Source organism: Oryzias latipes, chromosome 23, assembly GCF_002234675.1.
Source record: "Oryzias latipes chromosome 23, ASM223467v1".
In the NCBI taxonomy this organism is placed as follows: domain Eukaryota; kingdom Metazoa; phylum Chordata; class Actinopteri; order Beloniformes; family Adrianichthyidae; genus Oryzias; species Oryzias latipes.
Genome location: NC_019881.2, coordinates 11,062,868 through 11,090,090, shown reverse-complemented (window position 1 = coordinate 11,090,090; position 27,223 = coordinate 11,062,868). Strand labels below are relative to the sequence as shown.

Sequence of the window (27,223 nt, the reverse complement as noted above, 5' to 3'; positions counted from 1 at the left end):
AACAGTTTTTAAAGCCCCACTCCAATTGATCATCTTTTGATGGTATTTTATATTTAATTATGCTGTTCTTAGTTAAACTTTTTTTTTTTTTTAACCGTGTCATTTTCTAGGATATAGTTTCTGCAGAGCGGCGGGAGTTTGTTAGAAATTCACCTCTGAATTGTGGGCGGGACCGTTGATATGGAGTAAGCCTTCCCTTATTTCCCATCATCCCATTATTTATTCTCTGCCCTGCTACCTCCTGCCCCTTTTCCTCTCCTCGTTCCTGAAAGCTCTCTGTTTACATTCTCTCTCACTAGCTTACAGCCCCTCGCACGCCCAACCTAACCTTACCGGTTCAACAAAAATGGTGAGCAATATCATAACTATCCGGCTGTACAGTTTAGATCCAGATTTTAGCCGAAACGAGGAAAACAAAGACGTTCATGGATCTATTTGTGGATGCATCAGAATGAAGCGGAGAATGGCGCTTGAGGCCTGCCAATTGTAGCATCTAGATCGCAGCTACAAGCTTTTTCCAACCACATTTTTTTGTCTGCTCCTTATTTGAATCATTTTATGCATGTCCTCCATCATGAGAAAGATGCCACAAAATCATGTTAAAAACAACAAAAACACAATTTTCCTTGGAGTGGGTCTTTAAATACGGTCTGTATAAGTAACTGAGCACTAAACCAGCCTAGCATGAAGAGGAAAATTCCCTCTGAAAGGAAGAAACCTTCAGCAGAAACAGACTTAGCAGTGATGCTTTTAGTGACTGGGGTCTGAAAACGCAAACACAAAGAAACACTGATGAAGAAACACAGGAACAACAGTGAAAATGACATCTACAATCACAGATGAAAAAGAGAAGTGAAGGAGAGGAAGAAATGTGCCTTGTTTATCCCAGAAGACATTAAAATCTAGACATAACTGTGTTGTGTGTTGTAATACCTACCTAAGGTTCTGCTTTCCTCATTTATTTTTACCACATGTGGAACTGTACAAGCTTAAATAGAAAGGCGTTTTGTTTTCCTTGAGTGCAGAGAAGCAGCCCAAAGCCAGAACGGTGCCCATCTAGCCCACGTGTGCGTCCACAACTTCCATAACACCACCAGCCCCCACCAGATGCAGTCATCCCCTCCATTCGTTGTAAATCAGTACACTTCTCTGTGTTCATCTCAGCAGGAGGGAAAGTAAGGTTTCCTGTTTGCAGAACGTCATGTCTTATTTGATGGTTCCTGTCAAAGTATTGGAGGGAAGCATAGCCACAAGCCGTTAATGAAGCTCCTCTCATTCCTCATCTTCATGCGTAGTTTTCATTGTTCAAATGACTGTGATTCAAGTGTGTTTTTGCCTTATTTTTCTTCTGTTTTTCTCAATTTTTAGAATTTTCATAAATGTCGATGAGCATTTTCTAAACATTACTTTAGGATTAAAGCTGCAATGTGTCAGGTTGTACTTGGCTGTCAAACACACATTAATCAATTAATTGCTTTGCGCTTGATTGATTTTTCTGTAAATTAACTTTGACAGCCTTGGGGTTTGAACTGCAGGGACATGAAAGCTGTTAATGACAAAGGAATAGGCTTCAAGGCCATGTTTCTGACACTTTTTATCTGCTTGAAACATTTCACAATGATTTGTTCAAATATTAAATATAAAACAAAAGGGTATGAACTTTCAAGTTCAGATCAGAGAGAAAACCAGTGTTTCTCCAAACAGAGAACCAAATATTAGCTGAGCAATATACAGCAAATGCCATGCAATCTGTAATTTACTGTTAAAGTTAATGTGAAGCAGTAAAGCAAAATGTTACAGGTTTACTCCACTATTCAGTTGTCAACTAATCTGTTGAAATTTCTGAATTTGAACTGTGGATAGTTTTAAAAGAACAACGGGATTAAGAAAACAAGTAGCTAGGAATACTTCTGCAACACAAGAAAAACTTTTTGTTGTATTTTGGTTCTGTTATTTTTATTTCTGAATAGCTCTTTTGGTCCGCCTCTGACTTCTGCATTTAAAGGAAACACAAGTCAAAGTGGAACGAGCTGCCTGTTCAGTCAGTTCTAACAATAAACTACTAGACAGTCATCAAAGGCTGATTCTGCTACTGCATGGCTTAAATCGACCGCTGCAGGTTATTGATCTGCCAATATTTACCCTGCAGCATTGACTGTATATGAGAACTGGACTAAGTGACCCCTCCCCCCTGGCCTCCCAAACAGGAAGTACCTGCTGGTTCCAAGAAGCCAAAACCCCAAAGACTTCTATAGAGAAATAAACAGCTCTTACTCAGTCATTCTATTGGTCAGAATAACCATTTTGGCTCTGATACCTTTTTCTAACATTTTCCTGACAATCCTATTTTCACATTTTGTCTTTATTGCATGTTAATCAAGTTTAAACTGACCAATAAAATACCTCGATAAAAGTAGGTGGAGCCTGCTGGCTCCCACGTCAAGCATTCAAAACGTAAGTGGTAGTGGTGTGGGCTTCCACTCACTCCTGATTGGAGAGAGTAGTTGCCATAGAAATGTTGACTCAGACTTATTGGGATTAATCTTCAAGATTTTATGCTGCCTGATTTTTGAAAATCCTGGGTGTGGCCTTTAAGGAAGACAGCGGCCGTCAGTCAGGCGGGGATGATGCCACAGCATGGCCCACAGCAGCTCTATATCAAGTTCCACAGGCCACACGGCAGGCCATTCTACAATACTGGTTATTCAGAACTCAGATTCTTCTTCTTCTCCCTTCATGTGCACTTTGCTCTTCTTCTGAGAGTAGTGCAAAAAGTACAATGTTCTGTCTTCTTCGTATTCTTCTTAACATCAACTGCAATTTATCAATACGCAGGTCTCGGACTCACTGTGGTGCTATGAGCGCCATGATGAGTTTTGTGCAGCATCAATGCCATTATTATTGCGCTGCTGCCTTCCTGCTACCCGCCTGTCACTGGACGGCCACCAATGCTACCTGCAAATGTGCCCAGGTGGCCAGTGACCGACGTCAAAAAATCATCCAGTCGCCATAAACTTTTAACCTTTACATAAATACTTCGCGGGTGCTCAGTGTGTAAAAATTCGACTGCTGCCTCCCGATTACAAATGCAGCCGCCTGTCAATTTTGATTAAAAGCATGCATTCAGGTTGCTGCGCAGTGACATTTTGGGATATGTGAACATTGTCTAAAGGGAATTAGTCCAACAAAAATAAAATTAAAACTGATGCAAACTTCTATCCAGGAAACTGTTAATCTCACAGGTTTTTCCCAGTAGACATCATAAGGTGCCTTGGCCTTCTCTAACTTGCATTTTTTGACCTGTAAACAAAACAAAAACCATTGTGGGTAACCACTCTGCAGGAAGTGTATCTGGGTCTTTGTGTTCCAACCTGACTGCATTAAAGCAACTGTACATTTTGGCGCTTCCATCTCTTTCTGGGTCTATTTCCAGCGGTTTTAGGGTACTCTACTCTAACACACCTGAATCAGCTCGTCATCAGCCTTTGGAAAAGACTTAACATTGACCGTCATTAAAGCCAATGGTGTTCAGGCAAAGTAGGATAGAAAACATGCAGGACAGGGATCCCTGAAGACCAGGGTTGGAAAATAGTGTTTTAATCCACGTGAAACCGCATTGGGCTGTAAACAGAGTTGGTCCTAAATATGTGTCCTCTTTCAGATCAACCCAGACAATCTAAAAGGAGGCACCTTCAACCAGCATACTAAAGAGATCGACATAGACGTAAGAGAGCATCACTTTCAGGGAAATACTTTGGCTGATTTTGTAGCTGATGTGCTTTTGTCTGTCCCAGACCAAGCTGAGCAGGCTGTGTGAGCAAGACAAGGTGGTAAGGATGCAGACGGAGAAAGTCCAACAACTTCACAGAGAACAGGTATGTCATTTTGGAATGAATATGGACTCATCGTTCCCAGGCGTGCAGTAAGAGACTTCTTTTATTTTTAAACAGCACACCCTGGAGACAGCACTGCTGTTGGCCAGTCAGGAGCTGGGTGAGCAGAGCAGCAGCAGCACAGTCAGGCAGAGCCTTGTCCAACAGAGGGACCAGCTGCAGAGCGGCCTGCTTAGCACATGTAGAGAGCTGTCCAGAGTCAACACCGTAAGAAAATACACACCAGCTGGTAGATATACTCACGCAACACTGCCGCAAACATGCCGGTAACATTTTTGCAAAACGGCATGCCAGTTTAATGCGCTCTTTCAAACAAACACACCACTTTAGCACATACCGGTATCACTGGTGTCAAAGCACATGCTCATTTCAGGAGTTGGAGCAGTCATGGAGGGAGTATGACCAACTGGAAGCTGATGTCATTCTGGCTAAGTCCAATTTGTTGGAGCAGCTGGATGCTCTGGGCAGCCCTCAGGTAACTCACACTATGTGCTCTCAGACACACCTATGTGCTATCAATTTTTATGTCCCTTTATCTGTGTTTCTGTCCCTATAGACTGAGCCTCCAAGCCAGCAGCATATCCAGATCCAGAAAGAGCTTTGGAGGATCCAAGACGTGATGGAAGCCCTGTTGAAGAACAAACCTCAGCGAAGCACAGACAGCAGTGAGACTCTTTAGAACTTGTGTCGATTGTACTGGCTTTAATTACCGTTTAGCAGATGAGATTGTATAAGACATCACTGATCCTGCAGTGGAAAACTGATTCGTTTAAGACTTACATTTTATATAAGGTAGAGATCATTTGTTTGGCTCTTCTTTGAGAAACAGGTTACCTTTAGGTCTGCTTTCCCCGAACACAGATGTCAATGCATTATTTATAAGTTGAAGTGATCGATCCAAATTAGAACTCAACCAGAAATTAAAATCACCACCACATCAAACAAGACCGTGGCCTTTTGTTATCACCAAATGATTCTTGATGGCCGTTCACCACAAATGAGAGAGAACCAATGTCACTCACCTAGGTATCTAACAGCTTGTGGGACATTTTTAATTTTTTTAAACTTTTATCAGTACGTCAAACTCATTTTCGTAGAAACTTAGTTTAGCTTCTAGAAGTCCATACATGTTTAAAAAAGTAATTCACGCTGAATCTTCTTAACCTGAATTGTATATTCAAACTTTTTTTAAACTCAGAATATAAAATTAATTGAAAATCTTAACCTTTCTAATTATTCGATTTAATATTTTGAAGTTGGGTATCAGATAAAAAACCGACTTGACTGGAGATGCATGACTGATGCTGTTTTCAAGAGAGGATACAGTCAATAAGGAAGCCAAGTCCTTCAGTGTTTACAGTAAGATGGTCTATATCTTCTCTAAGTCTTCTGTGGAGACTGTGATCTCGTCTGCAGTCACCTGTTGAGGCAGAACTATGGGTTGAAGGATGCTTGTTCTGTTCTTGGGTCTGCTCTGGAGCCTTTAGGGCTGGTTGTTCAAAGAAGGATGCTTGTTAAGATGAAAAGGTTGATCCTTCTCCTCATAACACAACAACTCAACAACAAAGGGTCTTCAGTCAAAAGCTTCTTCAGAACTGCTGTTACACTGACAATGCAGGAGATCCTTCCTTCTCATTGCCATGACCTCCTAGAATCACTCTGAAGTATCAGACCCCATGACTTATGGCAATGTCCAGTTTCCATAAGAGGATTGAAAAAAATGAGTAATTTGAATGTAATAACCCTTTTGATTCCTCAGTCAGAGCATGGGCCAGATGTTGGATAATGTTCTAGGACACATGGGTCAAACTCCAGGCCTCGAGGGTCGGTGTCCAACAAGTTTTCAACTAACTTGCAATTGTAGCTATTTATTGGCAAAACACAACTGATGCAGGTAATCAGTAGGGCGGGGTTTCTGAGTAGCCAGGAGAATGCCGGCCCTCAAGGCCTGGATTCCACAACACCTCTGTTGTAGGAGAAGTATGTTTAGGAAGGCTCATCTTAATCTGTGACCCAATTTTATGTTTTGAAAAGCTAAATGTGCTTTGTGTGTTCAACAGGTAGTCCGACTTCCAGACCCCTCTCCAGTCTGCACAAAAACGAGGTGAGCCCCCCTCCCACCTTGCCTTTTTTTTGACATTTCATTATACACTCTGTATGTCTGTTTAATACAAAAAATGTTCAATAAATAAAGTTATAAACAATTTTATGCATGCAGCCCAAAAAGAATGGACTCCATTTGGCAGTTTGAATAATGATCAGTTACATTCTTTTCCTTCTTAGTCTTGGTTATAAAAACACCTTTTTAAATGTTTTTCAAAAACTGACTTAATTGAGTGCATTTATGCCTTTGTGTGACGTTAGTGACTTAACATTAACTTCTTCAGTATTTACCTTTTTCTTTTAATCTTCACACTACCTCATAGGGACATACATTAGCATTAGTGGGTTTGTTTTCATAGCTTTCTCCAAGTTAAATCTGCTTTGACTATGTGTCCATGACAGCTGTAAACCTGTCAGTGCTCCTGTGATAAACTAAAAGGTGTTAAACATATTTTTGAGATGTCCTGTTTTGTTTGCAGCAGTGATGCAAAAAAATAGTCATAATTCTAAGCTGGCATTAACTTCTTTATTGAAACAGATAAATAAACTGATGGATGAATAGATGGATTAGCAAAAAATGGAGGAATGAATTAGTGCCTTAGTGAGATTATGGATGCATGGATAATGGGGGTTGGGCAGATATGATGGATTGAATAACTGTAGGAAGGATCAGGAGAAAGATGTATGGATAAGTGACGAGGATAAATGATGGGAGAATAAATGCATGAATGGGTGGATGGCGGTGTGCTGACTAATGGTTGGATGGAGGAATATGAAAAACATGACAGACTAACAGATGGTTGATGGCAGATGGATGGATGGGCAGATGGATAGATAGATGGATGATGACAGATGAATGATGACATAGGGATGGATGGATGGATGATGGATGATGGATGGATGGATGGATGGATGGGCTGACGAATAGATGGATGGGGGACTAGATCAATGGAGAGAAGGATGGGTGGAAAGGTGACGAGTCGAAGGATAGATGAATGAATGGATAGATGTTTAATGGACTGGAGCGTACAATAGATCAGCAAATTTTGAACATCCTTTGTCAGAAAGCTTTGAGAACAATTTTATTTCAGAGTCATGTATCTCTGAAATCGTTTGCAACCCAAAAATGAAAAGAGAGAAAAAAAATGAAAGACCAAATTCAGACCATCTCAGGTTGGGCCATGAGGTGTGTTTAGGGGCCTCCAGATGGCGCGTTCAGTGTTGTCCTGGGACTCAGACGTGCTGTGTTCACCGTCAACAGGCAATCACGCTGCTGCCACTCTGTCCTCCAGCAGAGGTCAGCAGTATGCCGCTCCGCCCACACCTCCCCCAGAACTTTTACTCAGCTGAATGCCCCCCTCACACGACCCCCTGCCACTCACAGCCCAGCTGCCGGCCCTCGCACACGTGCCGCCCTGAAGCTCGCAAGACAACTTCCAGAAACGGGGCACACAGTGTAAGAACTACCACCATGCTCCTTCCACATGTCTGGTGACCTCAGTGCTCCACCTTAAGCTCCATCAGTGTCACATATCAGCTCCTTCCTGGATGTTCTGTTAAACTGTAAAGTTAGAAATGTGAAACCCATCCTATTCATGCCTGCATGGTCTCCATCCAGGTTCCCTTGTCACTCGTTTCACTCACACCTGTTCCAGTTTCTGACATCCGTCCATTTCTGGATGTGCTCATTCTGAGCCTGCTCTGTTGCTTTGTGGCCTTCTTGTTCTTTTTGTTGCTGCTCTATTTTGATAATAAACTATTTGTAGGAGGAGTAAAGTCGTTTGGTCATTCTGGATCAAACTATGTGGGGAACATGGGGGGGTCTGTAGATTAGGACCACTGTCCTCTCTGGTACCTCATAAAGTACAGTTTTTTTCCTTCCTGAAGGAAAATTCTAAGTTTGTACTGAGTGTTTTACCTTCCTCAATCGATGGTCTACCACACAGTAGAATGGAGTCTCGTGTAAAAACAAGCTGATTCTGAGGTCAGCTGCATTTCAGAGGTTGATCTAGACCAGTGGTCTCCAACCATTTTCAGGCCACAATCTGGTTTGATATTAATGTTTTCATGGACCGGCCGGTATCAAGCTGAAGTAGGCATCAGATAATTTTTTGTCCAGTTTCTCTTTAATTTTAAGTTTGTCTTCATCCTCTGTAAAATCTCTGGAACTGCTTTAAGCTTCCTCAGTTCACTAGATTCAATGTAGGACCCATTAAAATGTGATTTAGATTTTCCCTTAACCTGTAACGGTCAAAGTGGAAGCTGAAAATCAGATGCCAACTTGTCTGACTTTTAAGGTGTAGCTGATAAGTTGTTAAAAAATGTTTTTACTAAAGTCACTATAGTACTATTTTGGATGTCACTTTGCTATTTGGATGTCTTTTTTGCTGCTGCAGACAAGAAAATTTACTATCATGGGATGAATAAAGTCTTATTTTATCTCTTATCTTATCTTAAAACTGTTTTTCTCTTAATATATTAATTACTGCGAATCTGCTGTTTAAACAACATTATTAGCAGCACCCTTGTAACATTAGACAGAATGAATATTCTGCATTGTCACTATGTGGGAACAACTGTCCAACAAATCCATATTTGGAGTAAATACTCCTGGTTGTTGGCTGTTAAATGCAGATTTTCTTTAATTTTGAAGTCAAAGGCTCTTATGCTGTTTCCTCTGAAACTTTTCTGCTAAAAGAAACATTTTTTAAATATGTTTTATTATTTTGTTAAGTTTGCTAGCTTGGAGGGTTAAAGAAAATAGCGGATGGATTTTCGACACGTGACTGAGTTGGATGTGGAGGAGAGAATCTAGTAGGTTTCTAAAATAAAACTTCTTTCAGAACCAGATTAGAAATAAAATGTAAATAAATGTAGGTTGAGTTTTTTCTTTTTTCTTTGGGTCTCTGTATCAAACTGTCCAGTCCCGGGGTTTGGGGACTATTGATCTTGAAGATGCGGGCTGTTCATCTGGGTAGCTTCTTTAGTTCAAACTTCTGATGGAACATTCCAGTTATTTAGGTGCTGACTGCTTCAGAAGTTCGGCAAGGAAGTTACCAGTCAGATGCAGAACTGGTTTAAAAAGCAGGAAAGAGCTCTGTGGAAGGCATTCATGAGGAACCAAACTGCTGACTATTACTAATGTCTTATGAACCATCAGTATCATTCAGGTTTGGTTAGGTCAATATGGAAACAGACTTTGACACGGTTAAAGTTTCCAGTTTCAAAAGTAGCTTTTTTAAAATAGGTTTTATTTCTACTTTCCAGTTCTGCGCATCAAATACTCCTGCAGGGTAGTTTTCCTGTGTGTGTCCCTCTCATCCTGATATTTTCTTTACCCATCATCTACAGCAGTCTACAGACTACCGACTATATAAGAGTGAACCTGAACTCACCACGGTGAAGGAAGAATTGGATGAGGCTAATAATGAGGAGAAGGACAAGATAGAAATCTCTGCTGAAGGTAAAGACCCTGCAGCTTCCAAAGGTAGGCCGGCTCATCGTCAGGCAGCCTTTTCCCACCCAGATTTCAGTTCTTTGTTTATGTGCCGATGTGTTGTCTTGATTAAAGGGCACCACTACTCTGTGGGCATCGTCTCGCCCAGGGTAAAGTCACCCATGAGCACCCCTGAGTCATCCACCATCGCCTCCTATGTCACACTAAGAAAGACCAGGAAACCTGAATCCAGATCCGTAAGTCCTGCACTAAGCTCCAGCAGGGATAATTGTAAAAGCTGAGCTCACAGAACAGCTGTACAGCTGTCATCCAAATGTCTCGCTGGACACTCCATTACAGCAGGCTGAGTCCAAGTCTGACTCTTGAGTCATTTGTTTTCTACTCCAACAAAAATCTGAAGTCTTAAACCTAATTTTTATCAGTTGAAGTCATTTGAAAAACTTGGAAAGACGTCCATCCATCCAGTATGTCAGGCTTGTTCAGGGTTCATGTGGTGGGGGCAGTGAGGGTGTCCAGAGTTCCAGGAGAAAAGTGTGGTGCTCCCAGGCCTGCAAAGATGAGAGGGTTTAAACTTTCATTGATTATATGACAACAGAAAAACAAAAAGTCAGAGTATTTTCATGCCCTGATAGTATAATAAACATGTTCTGTGAAACATTAAACACTGAAGAAAAGTGGAAAACACTGAGGCTGTTCCAGCAGGATTGTCAGCAGGATCGTCCCAGGAGTGCCGTGGAACAGGCAGGATTCGGGGACCGGGAAATCGGCAGACCAAAGATGAGCGTAGAGGAGCAGCTGGAGAGGATCCGGAGAAATCAGGAAGCCGTGTCACTCCGTGAGAGGAGGAGAGAAACCCCGTCCCGATCGCCCTCCTTCACCAAAGACAACCTTTTACTTCAAAAGCAGGTCAGAGCTCGCACAGACAAGCATGCATGTCTGTTCTGCATAGACTTTGAGAACCATTTATCAGTTTGTTCTTCGTCAGTATCCTACTATAATTGAAGGTGAGTGTGTTGTGTGGGCTTGCAGACACGAGGCCAGATGGAGACGGCCTGTCCTGAACAGATGGAGCTGGAGGCAGCTGTACAACGGCTGAAGGTATCTCAATGGACCACTGTCAGCTGGTGGTTTTTCACAGATCTTTGACCTCTGCACTGCTTCACCTCACATATCATCTACCAACTTCAATCTCAGTCACAACTGCCCTTATGGGTGAATTCAGGCTGTCTGCGAGTGAAAAATGGGCAAATCTTTAAGATCATGGACAACCCAGTGAGGTGAAAATGTTCATGCGGAACTGGATGGGGGGGTATGCTGGCGGGGCTCACTGGGGGTGTCTCTCTCTGGGGTCGCGTCGGCACCCGCCCTCCATCCCGCTTTTACTTGCTTCCTATTTTACCTGCAGCACACACACAGCACACCCACACCTCTATACATGGGTGGGGTCAGGGAGGGGCGGCCGGTCTTCACCCGCCTGGTCAGGGCGGCCGGGCTTGTGGGTATCCTGTCGGCTGCCGTAATGGTCGGGCATGCGGTGCTGGGGGGTCGGTCGGCCGGAGGGGGTTACTGCGTGGCGGCGGGGGGTGGGGGGTAACCAGAAGATTGTGAGTATGTGTGCGAGAGTGCATGGGTGGGACGGACCTGGGGGCTGGCTCGCTGGGATCCTCTGGGGCTTTCCCTCCCCATCACAGAGGGGGGAGGGCATTGAGGGGGTTGGGGAGGGGGGCTCAGATAATATGGCGGGGGAGGAGGGTTGCAGTGGGTAGGGTTATGGGGGGTGGCTGTGGGTGCGCGGTGATCTCTGGGTTGCTCGGGTTGAGTGGTGGGCGGCTCATGGGTTCTCGGGGCCCTGGCTTCGTCCTTGGCCCTTGTCTCGAAGTCCGGCAGCCCCCATGGCTGCCGCCTGGTACGGCTAAGCGCTCCTGTCCTGTGGCCTGGGGGCCGGACGCCGGTTTTGCTTCTGCCTTTGGCCGTCGGTGGGGCCCCTGTAGGGGGGCCTTCTCTGCGCCTGGCTAGGTGGGTGGGCAATCCCCTCCTCACCCCTCCCGGGCTGCCCGGGTCCGGATGCCGGGGGGGCTCCTAGCCTGGGGGTCTCTCCTCCCCTCTCCTGGGGCCTCATTTATAAAACTTTGCGTAGGATTTGCGTCAGAAGTGGCGTACGGATGAAACATAGGAAGTGCGTACGCACAGAAATATTCGGATTTATAAAACCGTGCGCACGCACATCCTACGCATCTTTCCCTTAATAAATCACAACCAATTCTAAATGCAGCGCAGCTTTTGCGGCTTCATGACACGCCCATAGTTGCCCATAAATAGTCTGTTAAACGCCCACAAATTAATATTCATTTCTTGCGAGATCATGGCAAACACAGAGAGGAAATCAAAAAAACGTAACTTTAATCAATGTGAAGTAGAAGTTATCGTTGACGAGGTGTAAAAAGAGGAAAAAAGTGTTGTTTGGAGGGCACAGTGTGGGCATTACTAATGCCAAAAAGGCACGTGAGTGGCAAACGGTGGCAGACGCCAAATGCTGTAGCCTCACAACCTCGGACCGTGGCCGAAATAAAAAAGAAATGGTCGGACATCAAAGTCGAGGCAAAAAAACGTCTAGCGCTGCATCGCCAGAGTGTCTCTGCCACCGGGGGGGGCACCGGATGCACCGGGTGACACGTGTGGTTCCTCTGAGTGCTCCGGTAACGCCGGGCCCAAAAGCCCGCAGAGGTCCAACAGGATGGCTTGAGGAAGTCGGAACCGGCTCATAAGCCACTCGTCCTCGTTTGCCAGCAAGTCTTCTTGCTGTTTTAAGATGTGTTCACTCCGAATTATTCCATTTGTCACATCTTCTAAGAGTGCAAGATCAGCCATTGTGCGTCATTACGCATTGTGATGGGGCATTTTATTTCCATCCATTTAATTACATCTGACAAGCTACAGATGTCGGTAATAATCGACGTGGAAATGGGAAATTGTTCAGCGCAAATGTAATTTCTTGTTGCTTTGTGAATGGTTGAGACATACGCCATGCATGGTTTTATCAAAAATAAAAAAATCTAAAGGCATATGTATGAATACCACAATTCCATAGCTTATGAAGAAATGTTTTAATATGAAAACAACTTTCCCCAGTGGACAATTAGTGCGTCTGTCCGTCCGTCCGCACGCCCGCACCTATATCTGCTCCGCCAGACGGAAACATTAACGAGACTATCAGTATTGTACATTATTTCGTTCTGTTAACTATATTATTTATGAGGATGAATTGCTCAACATGCCAATATGGCAGAACATATTTCACTTTTCTTTCTGCAAATACGTGTTCATTTGAATTTCTGTTGTAATTTTGGTTTGATTTTTTTTTTATTTGTTTCACTGCTGATCGATCAAACGGGTGTTCGTGTAGGCTGTTAATTGTAAGACTTGCTTTGTGAAGTCTTCATGTTATTTATGAGAGGCAGGATTGTCATTTTCACTTTCACGTGTTTCTTCCATCTGCCGACGGTGTCGCCGTTTCTCATTTCACCCGTTTTTGTGCGTACGCCTGGGTCAGAGCTTGCGTGAAGGACCGCACATTTTCCCGTCAAGTTTGCTTTTTATAAATCTCAACTATTGCGTAGAGAGTGGCGTACGCCTTCTTTTGTTCGTACGAAACGTTTATAAATGAGGCCCCTGGTCTGGCTGGTCTGGCTGGGTAGGATTTGGTTCCCCTTATGAACACACGGTCCACTTCGGCATGTATCTCCACCCCCACGTGCACACTGCCGCACTGCTCTCTGTCTGCTTCATCCCTCCTCCTAACCCACAGTGTATTGATGGACAGATACTTTCCTCTCATCCTCGTGTCAGATTTTCACCTTTGATGTAATATTTGTCTTTCCAGCAGATCTGGTATAATTGTTACAGCTTAAAATAATAACTTATTCAAATCAGTACTTGTATCCCCCACTTTCTCACCTCTCTTCCTTTTACTCTCTTCCATCCCCCCACTAATACAACAAAAAGGGGTTTATACAATCTACACTCTGGTTTCTCGAAGCTATATAACCTCTTTTTGTGATAGTAAAACCTGTCCAACACAAAAGGCCTTCAGCCCTAATCTGTTTGTTTAGCTGTTGGACAGAACAAGTTGAAAAAAAAAACGAAAAAAAAAGAAAATGTTCATGCGCTGCGGAGGGGCTCTTGGTGTGGGGAGGACCTTACACTCTCCCTCCTTTTTTTTTTACATTTCATCATCAACCCCAGCAGAACATAAACACTCACTTTGAGCACAAGTGTCAGCTCACATTTGCGCAAATAGTACATTTGTATACATGACTGAATGAAATGCTTTACATGTGTTGGCTTGTATGTATAAGTTTGTGCGTGTGAACTGTGGTTGTATTGTGTACATGTTGACATGTTTGTGTAAAGATTTTTGGTGCATTTGAGTGTTTGTGGACAGGCCCCGCCCCTTTTAGATTTATTATACATCTACAGTCTACATCTACAGTAATGATTATAAACTTTCGGCGACTTTGTGCTTTATGATTCCAACCCCCCCTCCCCCATAATCATACTCCTATCTCTTTAACCCCCCTTTCTTTCTCCCTTTCTTTTGTGCCCTTACCCCCCCCCCCTCCTCTATAACATCCCTCTTTCTTCTTCACTTCTCTTTTTTTTTGTTTGCTCCAACAACAAAAATGATACAAATATAATCAACACAAAATTAAACCTAAATTACAAAAGGGTTTTATTCAAATATACACCTCGTGTGTCAGAAGATTCATAACCCCCAGTTGTAGCAGTAAAATATGTCCAACACAAGAGGGACATCATCCAATCAGTGATGTACCACAATACCTACCTTTTCCGGTTTCTTCTTATGTTTCATTTTAACATTTCATTTTGATTTCTGAAAATGACTTTTTTTGTCCAAAGCATTTTTGTCCAATGACCACACAACTGTGTTCTGTGTGTCAGTGGAGCCAACATAGTTCTTTGGATAACTTTTATAAAGCCAATCCTGTCTCTGTTGTGATTTTAAAAAGAAGCTTTAACTTTAGTTTCAACCCTTTTGAACTCTTTTAAATTAATACAATCTTCAACGTAGTTGGCAATAAATTGTTTTTGACGATCACGTGTTTATTTTAAATTTAAGATGCTCTCAAATGTTGGTAGGGCCTTTTAAATGGCTTATTGTCATGATCTCTTCCATGAATGAGTTTAGATAAATATACCGGTATTCCTCCCAAAAAGGAAGGAGTGTGATGATGTAAAATTCAGTCAAACTGGACAAGCATAAACCCAATAACACAAAAAAGCTCCAATTCAGGGTTTTAAACTAAGGAGACACAATTTTTAACACAAAAACAGACATATAAATGTCAAAACTAAGACATGTTATGTGATTTTTCAGAATCTACAGGATGTGGAAAGGACAGAAGATGGAGAGGAGCAACACAGAGAGGACAAGTGTCCCATCCAGAACAACAATGCTGAAGACGAGGTACTGCTATTGCTGGATTCAACATGACACCATACACTCTTATCATGGTTTCCGGGACTGTGGCAGAAAATGAGTTGTTGGATAACTTTAATAAACCATCTTGACTGCAGCATGGCTGCCATGGCTGTTATGGTTAACATCCACTTCTGACTCTTTTGTATGTTTTGGGGGATTTAAAGTCGTCAGCAGAAGTTCATCTCCCTTAAGACATTCCTGTGTTTTCTTTGGTTTTGCAGACTTTAAGGGTTGTGAATTATCAAGCTGTTTATCAGGACATTTCCAAATAGAAATATTTTAAAGATAGAACAAGTCTGCAAACGTTGGGCTTGCAAGTCAGACACCTGGATGCAGGCGTGGGCTTAAAACCACAGATTAATGAAGATGAAGGGCTGGTGGGCTCTCATGGAAGTGACTGGTTTCAATGGCTGCATTTCCATTAACTATGAAATTGCACAAATCGGATTTGCGATAATAAATTTGCCTAATGGAAACACGACAATTTTGAGAAAAAAAATGCATTTATTGAAAACAAGTTTTGGGGTGTATCAAAAATTTATATATTTTTCAGAAATTGCAATGAAAACACTTTTTTAAAATTAAATGGGTCACATGACCAGCAACCAGATGGCAATGCGCTTCTTGGTAGGAACTGGCTGCCTTGGTCACTGCACAGCGGGCGCCCCTAGAGGTCCTACAGCATCACACAGCTCATCAAAAGCTGAAACAGTGTTTTGTCTATTTTACGGATATAGTATTATTACTATTATTATTATTTTTTATCATATGAATGACTTTTATAATAAACATAATCTGCATATATTCTAGATAAATGATCTGCATTTACCATGTTGATTTCTGAAATAGTTATTTTTACATAATTTAGTAATTCATCTTTGTCATGTGCTTTATTGATACTTTATGATTCTTAATTCTGTCTGATAAAAGCTAGGAACCGGATATTGATAAATCATGTAATAAAATGGTTATAATATAACGGGGTGGGATTATGTAAGTTTGCTTCATTCCACTCCCTTTCAAGCAATATTTATTAATATGCCTAATTATCCCAAGTTTGATTAGTTACTGTATGAATGTATAACTGATGATTGTATTGCTTTGTATTTCTATTTCTATTTGATTGCTTGAAATAAACCATTTCAAATTCAAAAATTCAAAAAAAAATTCATGTGGAATTGTTGGATCCACCGCTCCTCTGTAAAATCACCAACCACCATTTCCTAAAATGGCTTCATCCGTAGCCCCTCCCACGTTAAGGATAGCTGATGATGATGAGCTCTAGTACCAAAATTTGAATGTATCTGCTGCAAATCCAAGTATTGTTTACATCCGTCAATGTGTTTTTGAATGACTTATGGCATGAGTACGTTTGTTTATTCACATAGCTATGATTGAATGAAAACAATGCAATTCCAAAATTGTTTTGTTTTGTTTTTTACCTTTCTTTTGAATTTCGACGATGTTTTGCACATATGTGTAATAAAAATGCAGCTAATTGCAGTGATTTGATAGGTTGAAATGATACTTCGAAGTTCCTGTGTAACAGAAAGGAAAGCAGCAGAACACACAGCAGAAGAGAAAAGAGGAAAGCAGAGGAAGGAGAGAGTTTACAGATAGTGGAATCAAAGTGGCCCATCAAAACCATAAGTAGGTCAGGTACACGACAGCCACTACAAAGCATCTCATTTGTGCTGCATGTCCTCCTCCCACATCTCTTACAACTGACAAATTTGCAGTTTCTTCAAAACTAAATATTTAAACAATAGAAAGAGAGCACTAGTCACATGATCTTTCGCCACTATGGAGAGTCACTGCCATGATCAAAACAGGAATCTATCATGTTTAAACCAGAGGTGGGCAAACCTTTTGACTTGTGGGCCACAAAAGGATCTAAAACTAGACAGAAGGGTTGGACGAGGAGCAGATGTGAGGAGGGTTTTGATAATCCTACTCATAAGAGAAAGAAACATGGAATCTAAATAAAAATGGGCTTTAATTTTGATTGAAAATTAGTATATATTTTTTAAAAAGGTTTGATTTCAAAACTGTGGTTTTTGGTTCTAATTTTAGTGCCAATTGCACCAATGGGTTCATGTCCAACAAGGAACAATGCAAACTCAGAGAAATGTTGCGTTCATGCGGTGTTGGAATGATCGGGGAAAATGCCTGTCTGACTCTGAAAACTCACATGAACGTCAGAAAAACAACAAATCTTTCAACACTACATGAATGCAGCACAACTTTCTGCGCCTAAACAAAAGTATTTGCAGTGCACCTTCTACGGGGAAACATCAATCAATAGGTTTTTTCCAGTTGGTGGGTCAAATTGAATAGTTTAACCTATGCCCCCCTTGCGGTTTGAACTGTATTGTTGCCTTTTTCAGTTTGGGGCATAACAAGAGCAGCACGTGAGAGTCTTGTTTGGTTGTAATGTAATTTGTATGTAAATCAATATTAAATTAATAGTAGATTGACTTAATGGTTAAATTTCTAATACTGACAATAAATGTCTTAATAGTTTTGTCCATAAAGAATGAAATGTCTAATAGTGTTTGAATTACATCAAAAAGTAAAATTCTTTCAAGTACACAAGATTATTCTAGAAACATATGTTTGTTTGTGTGTGTTTGCCCGTCCATAAGTATCAATAGTCTGGAAACTGCTTTGTGTGTTTGTCATAGTTGTGTGAAAGCCAGCGGGTGGTGATTCTGGACAACACCTTGCAGCCTCAGCGCGTTGAGATCGTGACCTTTCAGCCCTTCGAGGAGGATCAAGACCAAGACCAGAGTCTGCCCAGCTCCCCCACAAAAACGACCACAGAGAGCAGGTGTGTTGGGATGGACGGGTGGGTCAGTGGAGGAGGTGCACTACAATCTAAAAATGTGCTTAAAAAGTATTTTGTAACATTTAGACAGATAAAACTATGGGGTCTGCACTTTAACCCTTTGGATCAAAGGGCCTAAAATTCTGTTTTTGTATACTTTTGGATTGAATTCTGAACTTTTTCAATTTGAAAGACTACTTGCTTGCTTGGCTGGTATCATTTTAATCAGCAGTACCTCACCTATGTGGCACTAACTATATTTTGTCATTTTGTTCATATTGTATTCACACACTAGACACAACATCTTACAAAACCAGAAAATTCCGATTGGAAAAAATTATTAATTTTTGCTGTGGAAAGCCCAAAAATGTTTAACGACCTGTTGTGATAACAAAGAATGGAAGTTTTAGGTGTTATTTTATACAAGTAACAAGAAAAAAAAAATTTTTAACAAAATAATTTACATGTTTATAGATGATAATACAAGTAAAAAAAAATCCAGGCAAAATTCACAGATGTCTTTGGGCCTCCTAAACAAACAGTTTCTGTTCAGCTGAACACATAGAGGCTTTTTTTCTGGCCTCACACCTCCATGCTGCGACCTTTCTTATGTTGTTATTCAGTCTGTGTCTGCTGTCTTCAGCTTCCACAACAGCTGCTAGGAAAATGTTTCATTGCAAGATTTGACCTATTTCAGCTTTTGGTGGTGGAACTAAGAAGTTCAGAAGTGTGTTAAGAGGAGTACAGGAGCACAAGGTGGAGAAGGCTGAACATTAGGCCAGCTGTGGTGTAGAGGTAGAGCAACCGATCACGAGGAAACTTGAATCCAGGAGGAGGGGGATTTGAACAGGTGAGGAAGAAAATGAGCAGCAGGTTAGGATGATGAAGGGCAGAGATGGAAATGTGTTGAAAAGTTCGGAGTGTAATGGAAAGATGGAAGGAGAACTTTGAAGAACAGATGAATAAGGAACATGTCAGAGAACAGATGAGAAGAGTTCGATGTTGTGCAGCAGGAAGCAGCAAAAAAGTAAGGAAGAAGAGGATGAAGAATGTAAAGACTGCTGGTCCTGACATCACACATATGGAGGTCTGGAAGAGTTTGAGAGAGGTGGCAAAAGAGTTTTTGACTGTTAAGGACGTGTCACACGGCCACTACATACATTTTTACGTTTTCCACGTATGAAATGTCGGTCTTTTGTGATACCTGCGTTATATACGGAATTCTTAAGTGCTTCTTGCGTTCATCATTAGTCAATGTGCACAGATGTCAATCAAGTGTTTCGGGTATTTGGGTCAGTTTTGAGCGGTTCAAAACTGTGGTCAGTAGAGAATTACGTAGTTTATACATATATTACGTAAATCTTACACAATTCTGTGTGAATTTTGCAAGATGCATAGGCAAATTTGTGTCTTTCCACAACTGTTCCACGTATCTCTGGACTTTTCACTCATGTACTTCTGGTGTATAACTTTTATATTGCGCATATGGCTCACATGTCACGTTCAAATGACGTAATTGACACACAAATCCCTAATGAATTGCATATGAACAGCACAATAATCACGCACGGCTCTACGTTGGTTTACCTGTTCTTTGCGTGGTTTATTTGTACTTCTTCCGTGATTTTAACGACGTTCATTCATTATACATCTGTGAAGATCACAACTTTTCTCACCTTTTCAACGTATATTCACGTACGACCAGTTTTCATTCATGCAATATGCACAGAATGTATGTAATGACTGTGAGACACAGCCTTTAACCAAATTTTGTTAGTTAAATGATCCTGAGGTTGGAGTTACAGGAAAGGTGGATGTGAATGAGGAAGATCCAGAGAAGGCCAAATAGAGATGGATGTTTCGCTGTGGCGCCCCCTAGGGGAAAGAACAGAAACCAAGAGAAATAAGGTTCATACATTTTTAGGGGAACCCAAGTTTTTGCTTTTGGTCAGGCAGCTCCTCATCATTCATCTTAAGGAAAGTAAGCTTACAGTTTTTATGCTGCATTATAGATAAACTAGAATTAAATTTTGTCTGTGCTGAAGAAAAAGGTCTTTGTCCTTTTTTATCATAGATAAACGTCTTTAAATGTGTAGAATGGGGTCTTTGTATACATAACTGTCAGGATCCTATTTGAAAACTGTTACGCATGTTATGAATAAATCATAAATGTTGTAAACTGTGTTTGTGTCTTCCATTACTCAGCGAAGACTCACTTTAGAACCATTTGAATGCTTTGTGTTTTAGATTTCAAACATCAAGCCCTGAAATTCAGAAAGAGACAACAGACGTGAATCTACAAAAAAACTCTGAGAAGAAGCTGGAGATGAGTCTGGATTCCTTCAGGCATCTGACAGCAGACGACGAGAACCACAACCCCAAAACGCTGGCTGGTGAGAAGGAAAATCGTGACCTTAAAACCTGGTTGTTTTGGCTGTTGTGATCTCTTTGTTCTGTGCTCGGTCAAAATGAAGTGAACCGTGTTGAGCCTGGCCTGCTAAAGTGGTCCAGAGCACAGCCCCACAGATCTGCAGTGGCTTCTACTGACATGGGGGTGTCTCCAAAACTGGGACCTCAATTAACAACAATGACTGGTGCAACAATGGTAACAATAGGAGGTGGGGCACAGCAGCTGCAGCTCAGTGTTCTTTCAGTTGGTGCTTTGCTTTTCTTGGAGTTTACATTTATTTTTTTTAGCTTGAGTGAAAAGGCCCGTACACACCGGGACGAATATTCGCCAGCCGTTATACGCCAGCGTTTTTCGACGCGATTTTCGCTGACGATGAGCCGAGCGAACATGCAATTTCATTCCCTGACATTAGATGGCGCTTAATGTAAAACACAAATACCCCCTGTACACAAAGTGGCGCTGCTCAACTTTACGCTTCTTAAAGTTGCTTTTCACTCAGAAGAAGAGAGCAAGTATTTACTCGCTTGTCATAATCATACAAAGAAAACATGAATATTTCAAGCACCAGTAGCTCCAGTTCCAGCGATGAAGAAATTATTGTTCTGTTGAATGATGAAAGACGCCGGAAAAGACGCCGATTTTCGGTACATCCCATAGTTGCGAGAGGAGAAGAACATGGGGAGTTTTATTGACTGGTACAAGAGCTGAAAATTTATCATGAGCGTTTTCGGGGATATTTTAGAATGTCCGTCAGTGAGTGCATCTTCTTCGTCTTATTTCTTCGCGGCAGTGTAGACGCTACTTGGCGTATAACTTCTTCGCTGTGACATATGTGTGCTCATCAAGACAGTTTTGTGTTTGAGCGCCCCCAAGTTGTGTTTTACTGTAACTTCAGAAGCTCCAGACACGTGCGCAAAAGCGCCTTTCTCATTGGTCGTATAGTTTTTGACGCAGCGCGTCAAACCAAAAAAGCGTACCCGAGGCATTTTTTAAAAAATGACGCTTTTACGCGTGGCGTTTTTCACGTCGGTGTGCACACTCACATTGGTGCCCTTTGATTAGTCATTAGGAGTCAAACGTCGGCGAATATCGCGCGCGAAATTCGTCCCGGTGTGTACGGGCCTTAAAGATCTGAATTTTCTGCAAGGGCAGCATCACAGACGAGTCGATGGCTCAAATGACTTGCAGGTGAACATACTGTATGTCCACTCCTGCGTTCCTGTAGACTTCAATTCTACCGGTGCAGAAACAGGAAGCAGAAGTGGGATTTCAAGTTTAGGGTAGGCAAGCCTAAGAAGGCAGCTTTTTAAGCCCAGACTCTTTTCCCTCCTGAAGGTGCCAAAGCCAAAAAACCCAAACATGACTGATTTAACAAAGTGGAAGGAGCATTTGCTCCCAGGAAAGAGGGAAGCAAAAATGCTGAAACATCTGTAACAAAACAAGAGAGAGATTTTAGAGGAACATTATTTATGAGAAACTGTCCTCACAGATGCAGTCACTTTGCTTTACCACTTTGCTTTGTCATCTCCCCTGCAGCACAGATGTTCGACTTGGTGAGCAGTGACACGTGAGTGAGACTTGCCAGTATCCCGCCAGCGACCTGCAGAGCCCAGATGTAGCCAGAATGCAGAGTGTGCTCCATGGTTACCTGTACTTACAACAGGACCACTCTGAATCATCTGTTATCACACCACTCAGAGACGGATGGTAACATACAGACCAAAAACAAGCTGGGCAACCATCACCTAAAGAAGAAACGGAGACAATGTATTATTTGATTTCCTGTATGTTCCAGATGTTGATTTTGTGCAGTTATTTGTCCCCATAACGTTTGCACCAGAGAGTTCAGAAGCATCTATATATTAAATGCTGTTTTATGCAGATATTAAGAAAATAGGCGTTCAATTTACATGATCACCTTTTTTATGTGTTTTATTTCCCTGATCAGTGGTTGTAAACCACAGATGAAAGGGTTATCTTGCCTCAGAAATTTGGTAACAGCAAAACAAACGGTGCTCTTCTTCAACAGTTTCATCCAAACCCCACTACAGCTCCCTATGTAACGGTGTGTTCTGGTAATGGCGGCTTCCCTCTGCATGTTGCTCTGCCCCTTTCCCCTGCCGTGTGCCTTACCACAGGTCTGTTCTACTTAAATGTGGATGAAATGCCCCATAGTACAGTTCTAAATGTACACTGGTTGGTGATGCAAGAATGAGTTTTGGCACCAATCCTCTTTGAGCTCCACTCATTGACTGTATAAGAGAACTGGACTGAGTGACTCTGACGGCATCCATAGAAATGGTTTACTTCTGGCCAGATAAAGTCAAATCCGTTGCCATTTTTTCACGGTATGAATGGCGATGTTGAAGCCAGATTTCATCATTAATCAGTGATTGGTCCTAGTTGGTCTGAGTCATTGTTTGTATGACAACCACTCTGGCCAATTAGGAGTGAGCTTGTTGGAAGGCCACACACCCACCACTAGAAATTGGGCTTGGATGAATCTGTCAATCAGACATTCTGAACCTGCTATGTGAGACCACCTACTTTTTGGTCAGATTATAACATGAACAATTTGAGCTACAGAAAAAAAAGGTTTATCAAGAACATGTTTAAAAAAAGTATATCAGATTAGGAATGGTTATTCTGGCCAATAGATTGACTAAGTGACAGCTGTTTATTTCTCTATAGATGTCTGTGGGTCTTTGGCTTCCTGGAACCAGCGCATACTTCCTGTTTGGAACACCAGGGGGGAGGGGTCACTCAGTCCAGTTCTCATATACAGTCAATATGCCTACTTTACGCAAAAAAAGCTCTGGCCACATAGATAACGGTTATTTGTCTGCTTTCCAGAACAAATTTCCTTTTTTTGCTGCTGAATATTCCAACACAAAGCACAGCATTATGGGTGGTTTTTGTCCTCTGATTATCATGAGGTGCAACCTTTTCACCACCTCCTTGAGTATGGTCTGAACAGAGTTAAGTGCAGCCCTCACAATGAAAACACTCAATTCACAACAGAAATTTAGCAAAAAAAAATTCTACAATTACGTTTTTATCTGTTTTCTTTTTTTCTCTTCTGTGTGAAGTTTTTATATCCAAGATAATTGTACTGTGGATGATTTTTTGAGTCCATAGTGGCCTCAGCAGGTGTGTTCCAACTACTGAAAACACAGTATGTGCCACACGTTTCTCCCCTTTTTTTTTTTAAAGCTAACCCTAGAAAATTGTCCTCCTTTTCATACAGCTGATGATATCCAAAGAGGATATTTGTGATTTCAAAATTCATGCTTGTATCACAAACCAAAGGTGTCTGCTAATTTGCCTTTTTTGTTCTGCAGGAAACTAAGACAGCTCATGACACCCCCCCCCACACATACACACACACACACACCCCCCACCCTGCTGATGTTTCTATCAGGAGCAGTCACCACTTAAATAACTGGTCGAATCGATGAAGCTGCTCAGTTGACTAGAGAAACCTCTCTGGATCAATCCATAAAGTGCAGCTGATCTAAGAACAGAATGCGGTGAAAGTAAATGAAGTGTTGGGTCACTTGGGCTGCCAGAATCAGTAACGTTACAAAGTTGATTCTGTTCAGCACAGAAAAAGAAAAAAAACGTTTCTACAACATTTTAATCTTACTTTGTTATAATGTAGTAGTGCAATTTAGTCATCCATGAGAGCCATTAAGAAAATGGTAAACCAAGACTAGTATCTGATGCACCTATCAGCAGCTGTGCAGCTCTAGTGTTTCTGTTCTCTGCTGCTCTTTCCAGTATTTTAGATTCAACCACAGATTTGCTTTCAAGCGTCAGATTTCAGGAGAACTCTGTTCTACCACTAATAGAACAGGCTTAATGCTTACACTTTAGGCGTGTTCTGCATAAAGAACTCCAAGTAACCACAAGCCATTTTTTCAGTAAATGTTCTTTCTTGTTTTAGTTTTTTTGCCCGTCTTTTGCTTAGAAGGGGTTATTCTAACAGGGAGGGAGGAAGATTTAAAATCACTGAAAAGTCTGCCGTTTTCTTCTCTTTTTAGCAGCAGTTTGAGGGTAACGTTGGTTTTTAAGTCCAAGTCTTCCGGACTAATTTTTGGCCTTCAGTGCATTCTAAAGCTGTCTCTGCCATATTAAGACTCAACAAATCATAATTTGTTTAATTTACTATTTGAATAAATGCCTATTTATTATCCAAAGCCCATTCCAAAATCAGTTCAGCTTGATCACATCAGTTTTTCATAAAACTAGTAAAGTAAACTGAATTAAGGTAAAATTTTCATTTATAACAGAAATGCTGTTTTGGCCTAAAAATCCATTAATTTTTACAAATATATATCAAATTTTTTTATGTGAAGATTGATTTTCAGGAAGCAGTTAGAGGCAGAGATCATCATCAATGGTGCCACGGAAATTAAAATTTCACACCACAGGGTGGAAAAAGACCTTAAAAAAACTTCAGCTACTGAGGAATCTGTTTCCCATCCAGACATTATTTGGATTCCTGTGCAATCTTGGATTTTCATTTTAACCAAACCAGGTACAGCGTGCCTCCATAACACGCTCTGCCCTTATTCATTAGGTTGAGTGATTCCTTACTCACTGAAAAAGGTGGATGTTAACAGATTGATGGATGTGTGCACCGATCTTGAGGGCAGCCGTAGACTTCAGTCAGTAAAGTGTGAAGCTGTGATCACCGGAACATTGATCAGCTTGGAGATGCTCTTTACCTTAAACATGCTGCTCTTTCAACTTTGTCCCTGTCTGTCTGTGTTTCATGTTCTTTGTGGGACACACATCAACAGCACCGGGACTGTCACCTTTAAAGACCCACTCCAATCATCTATTGATCTATTTTCAAGGTGCTCCCAGTGGTCTTTTAATTATGATTGTGCTGTTTTTAGCCAAAATCTAAAAACCTGAGTTGTCTCCCATCCCCATTGCTGAGAGCTCTCTGTCTAAGTGGAGCAGGGAGGTTTTAGGTTGCCCAGGGTATTTTCTACGTCACAAATAAGATCGTTTTCCAACAGCATTTTTTTATCTGCTCCTGATTCACGGCGATTTGAATAAAGAAATACTCAGAAAGGCAGTTTTAATCTAGTTTTCCTGTATATATGCTGTCCATCATCAGAAAAAAGCCACCAGAACATGTTAAAAACACCATTTTATTGGAGTGGGTCTTTAAAGCAGTAGATATATGAGCCTAGGTTTGAGGACACCTGATGAGACGACAGCCTAAACCTATGGCCTTGCTGTCACATTGTTTTGTTTTTTATGGGGAGGGGGGGTACAATCCGTCATTTCTAGTTTTGTTATTCTGTTTTTCATAGTTCAGTTATAAATTATTACACCAATTTATTGTCTAGTATTTCTTACATATTTATTTATTATTACTTTTTACAGCGTAGCTCTATCCTAGTGACTATAAAGTACAGACAGTTTTATCATCAGGATGACTCAGCAATCTTGGCTGCCTAATGCTATTTGTACATTTACTCTGCTTTTTGGGACAGTGTAGCCATGGTTACACGTTCATGAAATATTTATGTAGGCCAATTATTTATGTAAATATATGAGTCTAAAACCTTGTTTTCAAATGTCAGTTAAGCCACACCTCCGGTTCAAATAAGACCCCACAGGCTGTTTATGTCTTAGTTTACATTGTTTATCATAGTAAGACGCAATGGTAATGATATATTTGTCAATGTCTAATTACATAGTAATCATTGACCTGCTCTTACCGTTCAAGGACTGGTTTTAAATGCAGGTGTGTATAGATGGTTGCCAATGCCTGCAGTGCCCAGAGACACCGACCTCCCCCTGGGTGGTCTCGACAGAGGTTAATGTGTCTGATGGAACAACAACTCTGTTGTTTTTGAAAAAGCAGGATGATAACCGCCTTCATAATCCAGCGGCCTTCGGTCAACTGCAGCTTTCTGCCCTTCAGGGGGCGCTACACTTAGAATCTGGCGTTGCATGAAAACTATAGCTAGAGCACAGCCTGCCAACGTGTTGATCATTCATTTGCATACGAGAATTAGTACTTGTTTTAGTCAAACCGGCCCATGGGAGCTAGGTACACCCCCCCAAACCCCACTGTGCTGGGGAGGCCAAGCGAAGATGCCGAGATCAAAACCTTTCACTGAGCTGCTATCAACACTGATAAAGAGGAGAGATGTCGAATTTCAACATTTCTCCTCAACACTCCTCCTCCTTCACGCCCAAGTGACCACAGAACTCTCCCATCTCTGCCTTTTGCCATGCTGGAGGCTCCCTGCTTTCACATGAACGGTCCTTCCTTTTTATATGCATATAGAAATATATTTAAAAAGTGTTAAACGTTATGTTCTACTTCAAAAGTGCCACTTCATGCTGCTGTTTTTCTCTTTTGTTCCATGTCTGATGTTAGTGGACTAAACTTAATGTGATCTGCTGAATACGGGTTATGAGAATGCTTTGAATGTGTATCTGTTTTTGCAGTTTGTGTCTTCCGTTTAGTTCTCTTCGGTTTACATCTTTGACCTGACGTGGGAGGAGCTGGAGGACCCGACACAGATAGCACATGTATAAAGCAATAAGTTGGATCTTTGGGACATCAGAGACAATTTAGAAATGTAAAGACAATAAAATGAACAAACACTAATTTATGTACACACTTAAATAAGAGTGTGAATATTATGAGAGGCTATTAATAATATCTGTATCAATATGCAAAGGGATCATACTCCATCTGTTTTATATTATGTTAAATAAATGTTGATGTTCCTAAATCTGGGCTGGAAATCTTCTTCTTACTGATACAAAAATGTTTGACATGTCATAGATTTCTATAACTCTGTCCATCATCAGGCCTGGACTGAATGACCAGGTTGTTATCACAACTCTTCTTTATCACTGTGCCTTTGAACAAAAAAATCTGTAATTTGTACACACCTTGTACCCGGTGAAAATGAATTTTGAGCATAGTGAATGATAAAGAAATATGACATCACAGCGGGAGAAACTGTAAAAAAAAAAAAAAAACTGATTTGGA

The 27,223-nt window shown here is 41.3% G+C and overlaps 1 protein-coding gene across 6 annotated transcripts in view; it reads left to right on the top strand.

The window, feature by feature from the left end:
• The window catches only part of LOC101161206 (pleckstrin homology domain-containing family A member 5), a 99,011-nt gene extending 72,051 nt beyond the window's left edge, over window positions 1-26,960 (top strand). For 5 of the 6 annotated variants that reach the window (XM_023952256.1, XM_023952254.1, XM_023952255.1 and 2 more), the window contains 15 exons: window positions 3,662-3,724; window positions 3,795-3,875; window positions 3,951-4,100; window positions 4,267-4,368; window positions 4,450-4,558; window positions 5,954-5,997; window positions 7,258-7,452; window positions 9,348-9,483; window positions 9,568-9,689; window positions 10,156-10,359; window positions 10,483-10,551; window positions 14,849-14,938; window positions 17,638-17,783; window positions 20,028-20,173; window positions 21,727-26,960. In XM_023952256.1, coding sequence (XP_023808024.1) covers window positions 3,662-3,724; window positions 3,795-3,875; window positions 3,951-4,100; window positions 4,267-4,368; window positions 4,450-4,558; window positions 5,954-5,997; window positions 7,258-7,452; window positions 9,348-9,483; window positions 9,568-9,689; window positions 10,156-10,359; window positions 10,483-10,551; window positions 14,849-14,938; window positions 17,638-17,783; window positions 20,028-20,173; window positions 21,727-21,761 — 1,692 coding nt within the window. In that variant the 3' untranslated portion in view covers window positions 21,762-26,960. The remainder of the gene's footprint in view (window positions 1-3,661; window positions 3,725-3,794; window positions 3,876-3,950; window positions 4,101-4,266; window positions 4,369-4,449; window positions 4,559-5,953; window positions 5,998-7,257; window positions 7,453-9,347; window positions 9,484-9,567; window positions 9,690-10,155; window positions 10,360-10,482; window positions 10,552-14,848; window positions 14,939-17,637; window positions 17,784-20,027; window positions 20,174-21,726) is intronic. The other variant, XM_023952258.1, reaches the window with a different exon arrangement.
• Window positions 26,961-27,223: the final 263 nt, after the last annotated feature.